This window comes from Pantherophis guttatus, chromosome 6 (genome assembly GCF_059756535.1).
Source record: "Pantherophis guttatus breed Tessera chromosome 6, ASM5975653v1, whole genome shotgun sequence".
Lineage (NCBI taxonomy): Eukaryota > Metazoa > Chordata > Lepidosauria > Squamata > Colubridae > Pantherophis > Pantherophis guttatus.
In genome coordinates, this window is record NC_142068.1 from 18,969,751 (window position 1) to 18,985,047 (window position 15,297).

Below are 15,297 nucleotides of genomic sequence, written 5' to 3' on the forward strand. Positions count from 1 at the left end.
AGTAAATCCCATTGGCTTCAGTGGGGTTTGCTTCTGATTACATTTGGGATGGGGAGCTGATGAGTTCCAGATTTCCCTTACGATTGTCTATGTTGGCTGAGATAGACAGAGCTATAATTCCAAAAATTTGGACCGCTACAGCTTTCTCCTTCCTGGTGTAATATAAAGGATTCCAATGAGTCATTGCGAAATGATTGATGGGTCCCAAGTAGGAAAAAAAAGTATTTTTACATACCTATTTCCCCACTTTTAAGTGGTAAAATGTTTCGGACATGTTAGTGCTTGCTTACCATTCTTTGCCTTTCAAATGGAAAGATCATTACACTTCTTTGTCTTTCAAACTGGAAGAAGATTGTTTGAGTGAAGACACTTCTGTAACCTGTTTATATGGAGCTATATAGTCTAAATATAGAATGAGGAATTTGCTGTATTAACATATTGCTGCCCTAGGCCTGGAGGGGGAATAGCCCATCAAAGTACTTTTTCCAGGAAGAGAAGATAGTTTTGCCCACTTCCCCAATCCCTGCCCAGACTCTATGCTTCTTAAACATTCTCCATGTCATTCTCTTGCCATTGTCTTTCTCCAAAAGCCAAATAAAAACCCAGCAGAATTCTTTTGTGGGTATGTTATATCAGCAAACCTATTTGACCAATTGACCTTCAATCAAAGTAGACCATACCCTTTTTAATCAGATCTTAAGAGGTCTTTGTTTCAAGACACAAAAATCCTTGAATCAAGACTGTAGATCAAGAAAGCTGTATTTTCAAGTCTTTTTCAGCAAAACCTGAAACCCATAACAATTGGCTGTTGGGAATTGTCACCTCAATGCAAAACTGAAGGACCCCCAGGCTAGAGAAGCAGGTTTATTTCTTTTGCTCCCCAAATTTATTGGGGAGATGATTATTGGGATAATGAAAAATATCTGCTTCCCGGAAAAATAAAGTGCTTACAAAGAAGGTGCCACAGATCTAGCAACCTGGCTGTCAACTACGGTAAATATTTTATTAAATATAGAGTCCTATTCCAATGAGAAGCAAGTGGTGGGTGAGATCCAAGCTCAAATTATTTTTTTGTTATCCTTAGAATGCTGGGGCTGCAATTCCTGAAAGCAGCAATTCTGTGAGGGCAGCTTCCCAACTAGGCTTAGGATCCAGGTTCTCTGCCAGAAGCCTGAGAGAATTGGAAGAGGAAGGCCAGATATCATGTCCCAAAAAACCAAGATGGCGGCTTTGACCATATGATTAAAGCTATATCTGTCTTTACAAGCAAAGCATTTTAAAGGCAGACAGAACTTCCATAGTACCGTTGCAGCTGTTTTAGCTCTTTTGACTATAGCCTGCTGACGCTCCCAAATGAAGACAGCAGTATTGATGCATCTTATCTTTTTTTAGTGCAGGTTGGCTCATTTAAATATTTTTCCTTTTTCTGTTCCATTATCTCTGTTAGTTGGTTGATCTGTTTACAAATATTGGCTAATTTCTATACATAAACCTCCTAGATTCATCCCTCCCCAAGTACTTATCTCACTTCAATTATTAAAATAAAAACCATTCTTAGCCAATATTAGGCTTGCATCAGCCCTACACACTCCACAATATCTTGGGCTCAGTATCAAAAACTTTAGTCCTGGGGAAAAGGGATATCCTGTTCTTCCCCAACCATCTTTTGGGTAAAAGGACATCTCCCCATTAAAAAAATATCTGCCCTACTGCTTCATGCTTAAGTCATCCTAGTGAGAAATTGGAATGGTTGGAATGGGAAGTGTCAGCTTGTGTTATGTGTCTGTGCCTTTGGTCAAATTTAAACAGTTTCCCATTTAAATTACATGTCCCCTGAAAAGAAAAAACTAACCACAACAGGACAGTTCTTGAACCATGAAACAGACTTCATTGAGGAATGCAGAGAAAACAGAATCACTGTATTCATCCTATCTTATCCAAACATTTATTCAAGGCCTTACAAAGCTTTGCTCAGAAGGTATCATAGCAACATGAAGGTCATAATAGCCTGAGCAACACCTGTCTGGAGAGATTGTTAGCCTTAATCTTTCCCCAATATAAGACAAGCCCACTGAGGGTCACATGCTCTGTGCAGGAACAGGAACCATCAACAAGGGATGGGTGAGCTACCACCAGCTATAGTTTTAGACAATGGCTCAGGCCTGCTCAAGGCTGGTGTTGCTGGAGATAAGGAACCACGTGTCATCTTTACCAACTTGATAGGCCGCGCCAAGGCCAAGTCTGTAATGCTCGGCGCTGGCCAGAAGGATTTCTACATTGGAGATGAAGCACAAGCCAAGAGAGGGATCCTCTCCCTCAGGTGCTTTAGCAAACACTGGGGAATGTAAACCATAGGGGGATAAGTAAAAATTAGCTGGTCTGAAAATCATGTTAAAACTGTTTACTCAGAGGAGGGAGTGACTTCAGAACAAGGAATCCTAGGAATTAAAGGTTGAAATAATGGTGTAAGAGAAGATTAATTTACATGAACATAATTTTAGGCCAAGTCAACGACGTCTGTAGTACTACAATGGAAAAGGGCTATTCTGAACAATAGAATGTTAATTTGATGGACTAATGCATTCTGTGATGATTGACAAGTGAGTTCTGGCTTTGATCCATGTAATTAGATATTAACTCCATAATTGGCAGCAATTGGTAGTCTTTCAGATTGGTCATGCTGGTTGGATATACTGCTGGTTGGAGTTCATTGTCTGGAAAGGTATATATTGTCCAGGTGCTATTAAAAGGAACTAGAGGTACCTTTGCTGGTTTTTGGAGGGCAGTGTAGACTATCAGAGATTCTTCTCTACCCACAAGAAGAAAACCCTGATTTTCTACTATACTACATGACAGGGCCACAACTACTCAATCTGTGGATGGAAAAATCATCAAGAAATGCCAGAATTAATATCAGAACCAGAACAGGTTAGGGGAAAACATCTTGAAAGAAGACAATGGCAAGCCATTTCTTTATTGGTGTTTTTTCTTGAGAGCACTAGATGAAGGAGACATAAACATGTTTGTAAACAGAAGATAACTTTCCTCAGATTTTAATCACTTCTCAAAATAGGAGGAGAGATTTACTTACTGGCGTACATCATATTGAATTATTTAATTTTTCAAGTCAAAGATTGCTTCCTTTTCTACTATCTTTGCTGATACTCTCTAGATTATCCAAACTATGATGGCCATTTCCCCCCTTATTTAATTTAACAACTGTCATGCTTCTTTATTATGATTTTGTATTAACATACCAATGTTAAAAATAAAGACCAGCTTGGGGTTAAACAGCTTGCTGTTAAATCTTATGTAAAAAGTTGAGGTTCAGTTAGAGCATTGTACAGTGCTTAATTAAGCATAAACATGGTTTAACTCTGCTAACTGGGAACTATAATAAAAAATATATGGTATGAATAAATTACCAAGTCAATTCATTTATTTAAATGACCTAGTTTGCAAAAGATTCAGAACTGAAGACAAAATGTCCATAGAGGAGTGTTTGTGTGTATGTGTGTATAAAGCCAAATAAATGATTTTGTCTGCCAAATTAGGTGCAATTGATTCTGGAAATTTGATTATCTATACACACACAGAGAGTGCAGAAAGACAGAAAGAGAGATTGTATCCGGTAGTGGACCAAAGGAAGAATTTAAAACCTTTTCTTTTCTTTTCTTTTTTTTTATAGAAACTTTATTGAGGTTTTTTTACAAACAAAACAGAAATTAAAAAAAATAGAAAAAAAGAGGAACAAAACATTCAGACAAAGACATAAAACATATAAATATAATAACATTTTCAGTTACTATCAGATGTACAGTGTTTTAGCTATTTACATAAATAATACTTGGTGATATTTCAGCTCACTTTTAATCAATATTTTGCACACCTTTAGGTCTTCCTTTCATTTTATCATGCAACCACTTATACCACCTTTCCCACACCAAATAATAAACTATCTTCTCATCATTTAATTCATAGGTTAATTTAGTCATCTCTGCGCACTCGAGTATTTTCTTAATTGTAAGCTCTTCTGGTGGTTGAGTTTTCTCTTTCCAGTACTGTGCATATGCCAATCTGGCGGCTGTAATTATATGGATCATTAAATGTATCATTTCCTTTCTATATGGCTTCTTTATTATTCCCAGAAGGAAAATCTCTGGAGTTAATTCAATATCTTCATCTATTATTTCATTTAACCACCTCCTAATTTTATTCCAGTATCCTTTCGCTTCCTGGCATGTCCACCACATGTGAAAGAAGGTGCCTTGACCATGGCCACATTTCCAACAGTTGGGGTGTATATTGGGATATATTTTTGCTAGTCTGGCCGGGGCTAAATACCATCTATGGAACATTTTGTAATGATTTTCCTTGTATGTCACCGCTCTGGTCAATTTAAGATTCCTGTTCCATGCCTCCTCCCATTCTCCAAAATTTATATCACGCCCTGTGTTTTTCTCCCATGCAATTATTTGGTTCTTTGTGACATCTTCAAACTTATCGTCGCCTAGTAAGTAATTGTATAGTTTTGCCAGGATCTTTTTATTTGGTCCCAACAGGACTTTATCTAATCCATTTGGTCCAAATTCTAAACCGTATTGTTCTTTATCTCTCTGGTATCTGGATTTCACTTGTAAGTAAGACCACCAGTCTAGGATTATTCCTTGCTCTCGTAAGGTGTCATTTGATTTAAGCCTCCCTCCTTCGTCTAAAATATCTTTATATCTGCCCATTTTCTCCCTCTCCCATCTATTGGGGTGGGTCAGGGCCTCCATCGTTGAGAGCCAATTTGGGATTTTTTTGTAATATTTATGCCTGATCTGGGTCCATGTTTGTATCAGGGAGTCTCTGATTTTATGTCTATGAAAATGTGTCTTCCTTTTCTTCTCCATGTCCCAAATGTGGGCGTGCCACCCTTTTTGCAAGTCATGACCTTCGAATTTAAAACCTTTTCATAATAGGCTAATCATGATCCTCTAGGAATGGACAACAGATAGTCTCCAAATGTCACTGAGCTGAATGAATTTCCATCTTTATCTATCATTGACTATGCTGTGTATCAAAGTAAATAATATTTAAATATGCACCTTGCCCATTTCTGATCTACAGCAATTGAATTCATGTAGAATTTTCTACCCTTGTAATGCATAAAAGAAAATCAATTGAAAATAACTGTAATTTGTTTTCAGTTTCTATATGTAAAATGTAAGTGCAAGGCCTTTTTCTACTAGGAGCAACTTCACCCCATAAAGATTATTAACATTCCATGAATATGTATTCCATAAAGATTTAATGTGTTGCTCAACCCTTAGTCTGCTACAACTTGAAAAACCTTAGGAATAGTAATTAAAACAGAGGTAAAATCCAGCAGGTTCTGACAGGTTCTTGAGAACCAGTAGTGGAAATTTTGAGTAGTTCAGAGAACCGGCAAATACCACCTCTGGCTGGCCCCAGAGTGGGGTGGGAAAGGAGATTTTGCAGTATCCTCCCCCCTGCCACGCCCACCAAATCATGCCCACCAAGCAAAACCACACCCACCAAGCCACACCCACAGAATCGGTAATAAAAAAAATGGATTTCACCACGGAATTAGAACGCTGATAAATGACAAAGAGCTCCAGGTTCCATTCTCCAGTTAACCAAGGAAGCACCTTGGATGACTCTGGCCAATCATTACTTCTCAGCCCAGCTTATCTGACAAAGTTATGAGAATTCAGATGGAAAAGAAACGACTATACACACATCACCCCAAACTTCTATAGAAGGAAATGAGGAATAAGCATCTAAGAAAAATATAAACAGAGTGTAACTAATGTTAAACAACTACAGTATCAAGTCTTCCACAGAAGAAGCATTCTAAGATTATAAACTGGGGTCGATGAAAACAAAAGTTATTTGGAACAGAGATTTGACATGGAAACACATCCTTTGTGAATTTTTAGAACTTTGTCTGCCCCTGTTCAAGTTGTTTTTAGATATGTGCATGTTTGTACGTAGATAGCACAAGCTATATTGATATTAAGCAATCCAGTACATTCCCCAGATCTGGGGTGTCAAACCTGCGGCCTGCAGGCCGGATGCGTCACGCGCTGGCCACGCCCACCCCCGGTTTAGCGAAGGGGGGAAAATTCACGATATGTCACATGACGATGTGAATTTGACACCCCTGACCTAGATGCTTTTACATCTGACAATATGTTGGAAGTTAATGTCTAATTCTCATTTTTATCCAACAGATATCCAGTAGAACATGGCATTGTCACTTCCTGGCCAGACATGGAGAAAATCTGGAAGCATACTTATGAGAATGAACTGAGATTAAACTCCAGCACAAGGCCCGCACTGATCACCGAGGCACCACTTAACCCATTATCCAATCGTGAACAAATGACGAGGTTGCTCTTTGAAAAATTTGAAGTCCCAGCCCTCTACGTGGCCATTCAGGCTGTGTTAGCCCTCTACGCTGCGGGTCTCACGACAGGCTGTGTGATGGATTCTGGGGATGGGGTCACACACACTGTCCCAATCTTTGAAGGCTACTGCTTGCCTCATGCTGTTCTCCGACTTGACCTGGCGGGCCGGGATCTTACAGATTATTTAATGAGAATCCTGAGAGAAAGTGGCATTGCCTTAGTGAGCACAGCTGAAAGGGAAATTGTAAGGATCATCAAGGAGGCCTTGTGTTATGTGTGCTTAAACCCTGAAGAAGAAATGGCTAAACAACCTACTGCAATAGAGAAAACATGGAAATTGCCTGATGGTCAGATTATTAAAATCCATAATCAATTGTTCCGCTGCCCAGAGACCCTCTTTCGCCCATCTAACATTGGCATGGAAGCACCAGGAATCGATAAACTCTTATTCAATACCATCATGAAATGTGACATTGACTTAAGGACCACTCTGTACGCCAACATCCTTCTTTCTGGTGGTTCCAGTCTCTTTCCTGGGATTTCAGATCGCTTGACTAAGGAGCTGATTCGCATGGCTCCCAAAGACACTGAAGTCCTGGTCCAAGCACCTCCTGACAGGAAGATCTCTGTCTGGATGGGAGGATCCATTCTTGCTTCTCTCTCAGCCTTTCAGGAGATGTGGATTTCCAAAGAAGAATATGCTGAAGTTGGGCCCAACATAGTACACAGGAAGTGCTTCTAGATTCCTGTTGTATTTGAAACATTTTTATTTAAAAAGCTGTGGGAAGAACATCATGGAACGCTTGGTGAGATTTATTGCCTCACCTTTTTGAAAGACAAATAAAGGTAACAATTCCATGCCTGCTTCCTTAGGCTATATTTCAGTAAATATCCTATAATACAGTGATTCACTTAACAACTGTGGCAAGAAAGAAAGGTCGTAAAATGGGGCAAAATTCATTTAAATGTCTCGCTTAGCAACATAAATTTAGGCTCAGTTGTGGTCGTAGGTTAAGGACTACCTGTAATAATTCACAGACAGCAATACTCTAAAGTGCTATGACTCTATTGCCCTTGCTGGTTTAGATTAAGGTTGAAATGGCATAACAGAGAAATAATGTAAAATAATGTAGAAATGAAGGAACCAATCCTGTTCCCACTGCTTCCCAAACAAAGATACAGAGGAATGCAGAAGTTAGCATTTGTGGCAGTGGTGAAATCCAAATTTTTTTACTACTGGTTCTGTGGGCATGGCTTGGTGGGCATGGCAGGGGAAGGATACTGCAAAATCTCCATTCCCACCCCACTCCTGGGGGAAGGATATTGCAAAATCTCCATTCTCACCCTACTCTGGGACCAGCCAGAGGTGGTATTTGCCAGTTCTACAAACTACTCAAAATTTCTGCTACCGGTTCGCCGAACTGCTCAAAATTTCTGCTAGTGGTTCTCCAGAACCTGTCAGAACCTGCTGGATTTCACCCTTGATTTGTGGTCTACATAAAAAAATTGGGAAAGGAAAAAAAACCTTGTTCATGACAGAGCTTTCTCATGTTTCAATCTATTTTGTTTTAACTTTATTCCAATTATTCACAACATCTTGGAGTGTTGATAAGGGGGCACAGGAAGGAACTTAAAGATTCTGTTCCTGCAGGAGCGCTGTGACTGGGAAATGTTTTTTATATCAGCTGAACGCCTGATGGAAAACAGCAAAGCTAAAGGGTTCAGGCAATTATTTAGCTATCACATTTGGCACACACAAAATTAGGACACTACCATTTGGCAGAGAGTCAAAACAGTCATAATGGAGGCAAGATGGGGGCAACCAATTTCAAGCCAATCTTGTTTTCTATCCACTCAAGAATGGGTGAGAAGTGGTTGGCGTTAACTGTATGGAAAGTTGTTAGAGGTAAGTAAGCCATCTAGGAGCATCTACTGGCTGAGATTTCTTTATAAGAGAAAAAGACAGAGCAAAGTGTTTGAAAAGCATTTAAGCAGGAATAGTCAACATTTGACTAAGGGCCTGGCCAAATTTGGGGGGGGGTAGGACTAATGATTGAAAGATGGGGAAAGAGAGACATCACATATCATATTAGGATTAGACTTGATGGGAAGTCCTGGGCCGTGTCTGTTTTTAAAACTGTGATGTTGATTTTAGGGCTTAATGTTTAATCCCAAAACGCTTTCAGTTTTCATTCCATCAGAACAGGCTTGAGAGGACCATAAAGGGTGACTTAAAAAGCTCATATAGCCATAGGCAGCCCATCCTTGCACAATAGGATTGCAAAAGGAAGATGAGATTGTAAAGCCTTTATCAGATCATGCCTGTGCCTAAAACTGTGGAATGGTTGCAGGGGATCAGTAACTTTTCATCCTGTCTTCCCAAACTTGAGTAACCTTGGCTCGAGGTTCCTATGTTTCACAACAGAAATATGGCAACTCCATACTACCAGTCTTTCCCAACTTTCCCTTGGCAAATTCATGATGTATGGCTTTTAGTATCCAGAATCCCTCAGCCAGCACAGCAATTGCTGAGAAATTGGGAAAGTTGACATGGTGGAGAAACACTGACGCTTTCTGAAGTTATACCCTTCATGCCAGTTCGGTGCTACCTGCTGCTTTTTAAAGAAATTGCTCATTTTAACATCCACCTTTTTCAATAGCTGAACGGACTGATATCAGCTTTTCCCAGGCCTGATATTGTAATCCATCATTTCTATAGAAGTCTGGATTATTGCGTTTTGCCGTAGATTAGCCTTCCCTAATTTAGCACTGTAGAAGTCTGCTGGATTTCCAACTTCCAGAATTTCCAACCAGAGAGGAAGAGAAATCAGGCATTTATGCTTCCATTACACCCACAGACACCAAGGCAAAGCAAAACCAACTCTCTCTTCCCTCCCTCCTTCATCAAAACAGGAATCTGGTAGCACTTTTTCCAACTACCGCATTTTATGAAAACTCATAAACTTTCCTGACCTGCAGCTCTTCATGAGATACTAGATCACAATATTTATTTATCTATTTAACAAACATGTACAGCTGCCCATCTATCAGAAGAAACTCTGGACCAGGAACATTTTTTTAAAAGCATAGCAGTGCATTGCAAAGTATTTAATGCATAGCAGTGCAGTGCATTGCATGGCGGTGCATTGCATACCAGTACATTGCATAGCAATGCATTGCAGTGCAGTGCAAAGCATTGCAATGCATAGCATAGCAATACATAGCATAGCAGTGCATTGCATTACATTGTGCTACTTTGCATTGCATAATACACCAATTCAAAAAAGCCACTTGAAGAATAAGCATGAAAGCTTATGCTTTTTTTAAAAAAAAAAGTGTTCGTCGGAAAAAGGCGGTTCACCGCAGACTAACATACTCCTCCCATGATTTAAAGCACAAATTTGTAAAACAACCTTGCCAACCTTGGATTGATTGTTTCCTAGTATGATTTGATTGCTTATTTGTACCCTATGACTATCACTAAGTGTTGTACCTTATGATTCTTGACAAATGTCTTTTTATGTACACTGAGAGCATATGCACCAAGACAAATTCCTTGTGTGTCCAATCACATTTGGCCAATAAAGAATTTTCTTTCTTTCTTTCTTTCTTTCTTTCTTTCTTTCTTTCTTTCTTTCTTTCTTTCTTTCTTTCTTTCTTTCTCTCTTTCTCTCTCTCTCTCTCTCTCTCTCTCTCTTTCTTTCTTCCTTCCTTCCTTCCTTCCTTCCTTCCTTACTTCCATCCATCATCCATCCATCCATCCATCCATCCATGTGCAAAGCAAAACCCAGAATTTTCCAGCCAACATGACTTGCTAAAAAAGTCAAGCCCGGGCAGATTCCGTTACAAAAAAAAAAAACCAGGAACCCCCCCCACCCCGATGTCGTCACCCTCCTCGCACCAATGAGAAACAAGGAGTCCTCGCTCGCTGCCCAATGGGACGCTACGGAGGGAAAGTATTTAAACTCCGGAGGCGGGAGGAGCCCCGCGGCGGTTAGGAGGTTCTCCTTCTTTTCTAACCCTAACTCGCTGTCGGCTTCGACGGCGTTTATCCTCTTTCGCTGTTTTACTCGCTGACTTTCAGCGAACCGAAGCTCCGAAAAAAAAACGTCAGCGATTCGGGGGAACCTCCTCCGCTAGCCGGCCGCGCGTCGGTTTCCCCTGTTTCTCCGCTTTGGGCGTGCTGGTTTCGGAGCCGGCGCCGCCGCCCCCACTCGAGGCCGCGGTCAGCCTGGTCCGGGCCGTTGCTGCCGCGAAGGGTTCGGCCCTGCTCGCCTCGGGGACGGCGAGTCTCACCGAAGGGCGGAGGACCGGGGGAAAAAAAGGGGCTCGCAAGGGCCCGGCGCGAGAGCAAAAACGGGCGGCGCCTCCTGCCTCGCTCGCCCCTGAGTAGTGGGGTGAGCGGCGGGCGTCGTCCGGACACTCCAAGCTCAGGCTCCCGGGGAGAAGGGGAACGGCTGCGCGTCGTCCAAGCCTGCGCTATGGCCAGGGGTCCCCAAACTTGGTAGCTTTAAGATTTTGTGGACTTCAACTCCCAGAATTCTCCAGCCACCATGGCTGGCTGGAGAATTCTGGGAGTTGAAGTCCACAAGTCTTAAAGCTGCCAAGTTTGGGGACCCCTGGCTATGGCGAATGCCAGCTCTCCTCGGGCTGTGCAGTTCTGTTTTCCCGGCATGGCGTCGACTGTTTAACCCAGCTCCATGATTGATTGGGGGGGAAAAATGGCAGTTTCTGCATCTCCCTTCCCCCACCTCGCCTTTGCCTGCATTGATTAGGTTGGGAATGGGGAACTCTCGAAAGAGCAACTGAGGCGAAAGAAAGTAAAAAGAGTGGGTGGGTCTCATCCCCGGGACATGCTTAGTCCTGAGTGGGAGTCTCCAAAGTGCTTTTTTCAAAAAGGCGACTGGACTTGGTTGGTTTTCCGTGAAGATGTTTCGCTTCTCATCCAAGAAGCTTCCTTGACTCGATGAAGAGATGAAGCTTTTTGGATGAGAAGCGAAATGTTTTAAAGAGAGAAAAAAAATAGTTGCCTTTTTTTTGAAAAACAGCACTTTTGGGACAAAGGTGACCAGGATAATTGAGAATCTCCATAGGCATCCTGGGTGGTGAGGTAGGTTGATTTCTTAATTTTTCTCACTATTTAAAACCATCTCTGAAACGACTCGTGCCTGGACAAGCATTTTTGAAGAACCTTCGCTTCATCTTTTTATCTCTTTTAATGGGAGCCCTCCAAAGTTTAGGTGGCATACAAGTTTAGCAAATTTTTACGAATATATTATTGGGTGCTTTTGTCTTTTCACCCCAAGTAATGGATATGCTTGTTTTGCCTCCCCCACCCCCCTTTCTAGGTTGAGTGGATGACTTGCATAGTTACACACAAGGCTTATCTTGGATTATTTTTTGTATTTTCAGAATATTTCTAGATGTACTTTTGAAATGTAAGAAATACATTGGCAACATTCTGCAAGGCAGACCAGTTTTTTAAAAAGGGGTGGCTTCTTGCCTTCTATTCTGGCAACAGTACAGGGACTTGTGAAATTGTGGTTCCATCATAGTTGGGGAAAACCAAGAGGGGCAGGAAAGCTGGCCTACTATTATTTTTCCCTGATTCTCATTTTTTCCCACTAGTTAAGAATGAGATAAATGATTTAGTGCCCCCAAATTTTGAAAGGCTCTCTTACCAAAGTTTTAAGGAAACTTAACTGAAGTAAGGTGTCTAATTTCTGATGCTGTACAAACCCATTTAGATCAAATGATAGCTCTGGAAATGTTTTTGAATGGTGTAATTGTAAATATTGCAGGAATAGTTTCAAGTAAAATAGATGGTTACTTGCACTGGCTTTGATTAATGCAAGTCCATAAAAGGCTGTCCAGTGATCTGGATTCAAAGGGTAAGGGTGATTTGGGGTGCACATAATTCACCTGTCAGCATTTCTTTAAATCAAATATATATTTAAGGAGTTGCTGACAGGTGCAGTGTGAGTGCCCTACATGCTCTGAATCATTTCCCCCTTCATATCCAGAGTACTGCAGAGCCCTAAATCATAAACTCAATAAATATATGCTCTGAGCCATCCAGCCTAGTTTTTTGATTACCTAAAACTTGTTTTGTATCATCTTACATTTGTATTTGGTTTTCTTTTGCAAACTTGGAACGCTAAAACATCCATCAACTTCTAAATTAATGTGTTCTACATTTGCTAGGCCCATACAATAAACTTGCCAGACTATGGTTCATTTGTGGCTGAGTATATTTTGGGAGGTCTGTTAGTTTTGTCTTTAGAGAGTCTAGGAGGAACCTATCTTATTCAAATCTCAGACATTTAATTCAATTTACTCTTGGTAGGATTCTTGTATCCATCTTGTAAAATCTTTCCAGTGACTAAATAAAGTTAATGATGTCTCTGAGTCTGGGATTTAAAAAGAGCACCAAATAATTGAACAGCAATCATTTGTCCAGAAAATAATCTACAAGTGGAGATTTCAAACAACTGCCAATTTGGCTAGGCCAGTGGTGGCTAACCTTTTCTGGACCGAATGCATGTGCATGTACCTGAAACCCCAAAATGCAATGCCTGTGTGGCCTCTGTGCATGTGCCCTGTGCATGCATGCATGGGCCTCCCACAAGTGCCCTGCACATACATGCACCCCCCGCATATGCCCCACGCATGCGCGACAGAGACCCGATGACCAGATGGCTGGTGGGAGGCGCGTGTGCATGTGTGGTGGAGCTGAACTAAGGTGATGGCTCACGTGCCCACAGGGCGCTGTGTGCCTTCTGTGGGACACATGCCATAGGTTCGCCATCATGGGGCTATGCTGTCCCAGCAAGTTCAGCCAAAGAGCAGAATGTTTGATGCTTAAAGAAGTCTTTAAAATCCCCAGAATTCTATCACATGATCTATACATAGATCTTGTCATTATTGATGTCAAAGTTATTCGAATCTACTATTAGAACCTGCACAAATGAGATGTAGGTGCACCAGAAAGAAACTGGCTGTCCAGGAAGAACAAGGTAACATTTTGCTCATGAACATCTAGATACAGACCAGGTCTGGAACATGATGTTCTGAACAGCAAGGAAAATATATTTAGTCATAGTACTAGAAGACATTTTGTGAACACCAATGATTTCACCAAATAATTTCACCAGAAGAACCTGATGCTAATTAAAGTGTGGGTGGAAATGTTACGATTTGGGGCTGCTTTACTGTCTTGGCCTGGTAGTGCAGCATAGAATTTCTACTTTAGTTTTAATAGAGACTCCTTGAAAATGTGAAACTCTTAGAAGATTGAAGTTCAGCCAGAAGTGGACCTTGCTCCAAGACCCTAATTATTCTAGTAAATCCTTCATGGAATGGATGAGTGGAAAGGAGGGTTCTGGGATGGGTAAATCGAAGCTGAATCTAAATCCCATCAAAACCCTGTGAGATGATTTGAAATGGGCGGACTCTGCGTATGGGGGGAAAACACCTCAAGACATTGCACAGCTGAAATCTGCATGGTGAATTAGAAAAAGGGCAAAGCAAATTGGTGTACTTTCTCCCCAGAAGGAAATTGCATATAGCTTTTTTTGCTGAATAATTGCAAAGTCAATTTTCATAGGTTCTTGTTCAATTCATCTTTATATACGGTTTGAAGGTAAAGTACTGATGTGTTCACATACGTTAAAAGAAAAACGTCAGATGGGGTGTACTTAGCTTCTTCACCTGAGTAAAAATGTCATGACAAAATACAAGGGTTGCTGTTGGTTTATCATGTGTAATTTGCAAATTTAGAATATAGGAATGGACTATAGGTCACCAGACAATAATTACATACTTTCAGATTGAGATTAAGCTCCCTACATTTGTGAAAGTGCATAAAGTTGCATTTTCATGAAATTTTTGTCACTTGTTTTATACATTGTCATAATTCTTTATAAAGATGCAATATTTTTAAAATATAAATATCCTTTGGTGTGCAGATGCAATTTCTGTAAAATGTGGACTTCAGTTTGATCAACTATTGCCATCTAGTGGTATCTTTAACTTTCAAAGTTGAGAAATCCAGCAAACTGATGTTTTCTAATTGTTTGCAAGCATACTTTATTATTAGCCACCACTTCTATTTCATTATTTAAATCTGGGTGTAAAGGAACATAAGTGAGAAGTTCTTTCCATTATCTTAATATTCTTTAAGATGTCTAAAGTTGACTTCGTTTTTTAAAATAACAATTTCTAAAATAGGCTTTTCTATTTTTACAAAAGCATGGATTAGATTTGTACTGTATTGTACTGTACTGTACAATACAGAACCGAGTGAAGAATGCAAAGTTGGATGGACCTGATCCAGCATGAAGCACCATCATAGGATAACGTGAAATCTGAAAATGCACATTTGAAGCTGCATTTTAATTGGGTAAAAAGTTACGATGAAAATGTATCAGTTTTCTAACAGTAGATTGCAATATGTGTTCATTATCAGCAAAAAACATCACAGAATTTGTAAGATTGAAAATACAAATATAGAACTGAAATGGATTTAATTCTTAAACACAAATTTGTGATTGATATTTAATCCTTTATAACCCATTGAGAGCTTTTTTTTTTACAGTATCAAACTTACATATTTTTAAAGATGTGTGAGTATAAATTACACAAATACATTGCAATGCAGCTCCCCTTCTGATCTGTGGTCAGATATTTCAAAATATACATTTTTGTTGAATTTTGTTAAACTCACTGAATACTTATTCCTGCGTATCGCATCCCCATTTTTGACTATGAATGTGGCTGCTTATTTGCATTTACAGAATGCCATATCCAAAAGGCTCCCAGAATTTCACAAGAAATGTATAATAAAGGTATGCATGTAAGTCCAAAACCAGAAATGTAGAAT

The 15,297-nt window shown here is 40.2% G+C and overlaps 1 protein-coding gene across 5 annotated transcripts; it reads left to right on the forward strand.

Annotated features, from left to right (window-relative positions):
• The first annotated feature begins 2,088 nt into the window (after positions 1-2,088).
• On the forward strand, positions 2,089-7,274 carry ACTRT3 (actin related protein T3). 5 transcript variants are annotated; one of them, XM_034439019.3, is made up of 2 exons: positions 2,089-2,320; positions 6,240-7,274. In XM_034439019.3, the coding sequence occupies exons 1-2, from the start codon at positions 2,118-2,120 to the stop codon at positions 7,156-7,158; spliced, it is 1,122 nt and encodes a 373-aa protein (XP_034294910.1). In that variant the 5' UTR covers positions 2,089-2,117; the 3' UTR covers positions 7,159-7,274. The 5 variants fall into 5 exon arrangements, with proteins under 5 accessions (XP_034294910.1, XP_034294914.1, XP_034294912.1 ...); XM_034439023.2 differs by having other exon boundaries at positions 2,089-2,121; XM_034439021.2 differs by lacking the exon at positions 2,089-2,320 and adding an exon at positions 5,613-5,992.
• Positions 7,275-15,297: the final 8,023 nt, after the last annotated feature.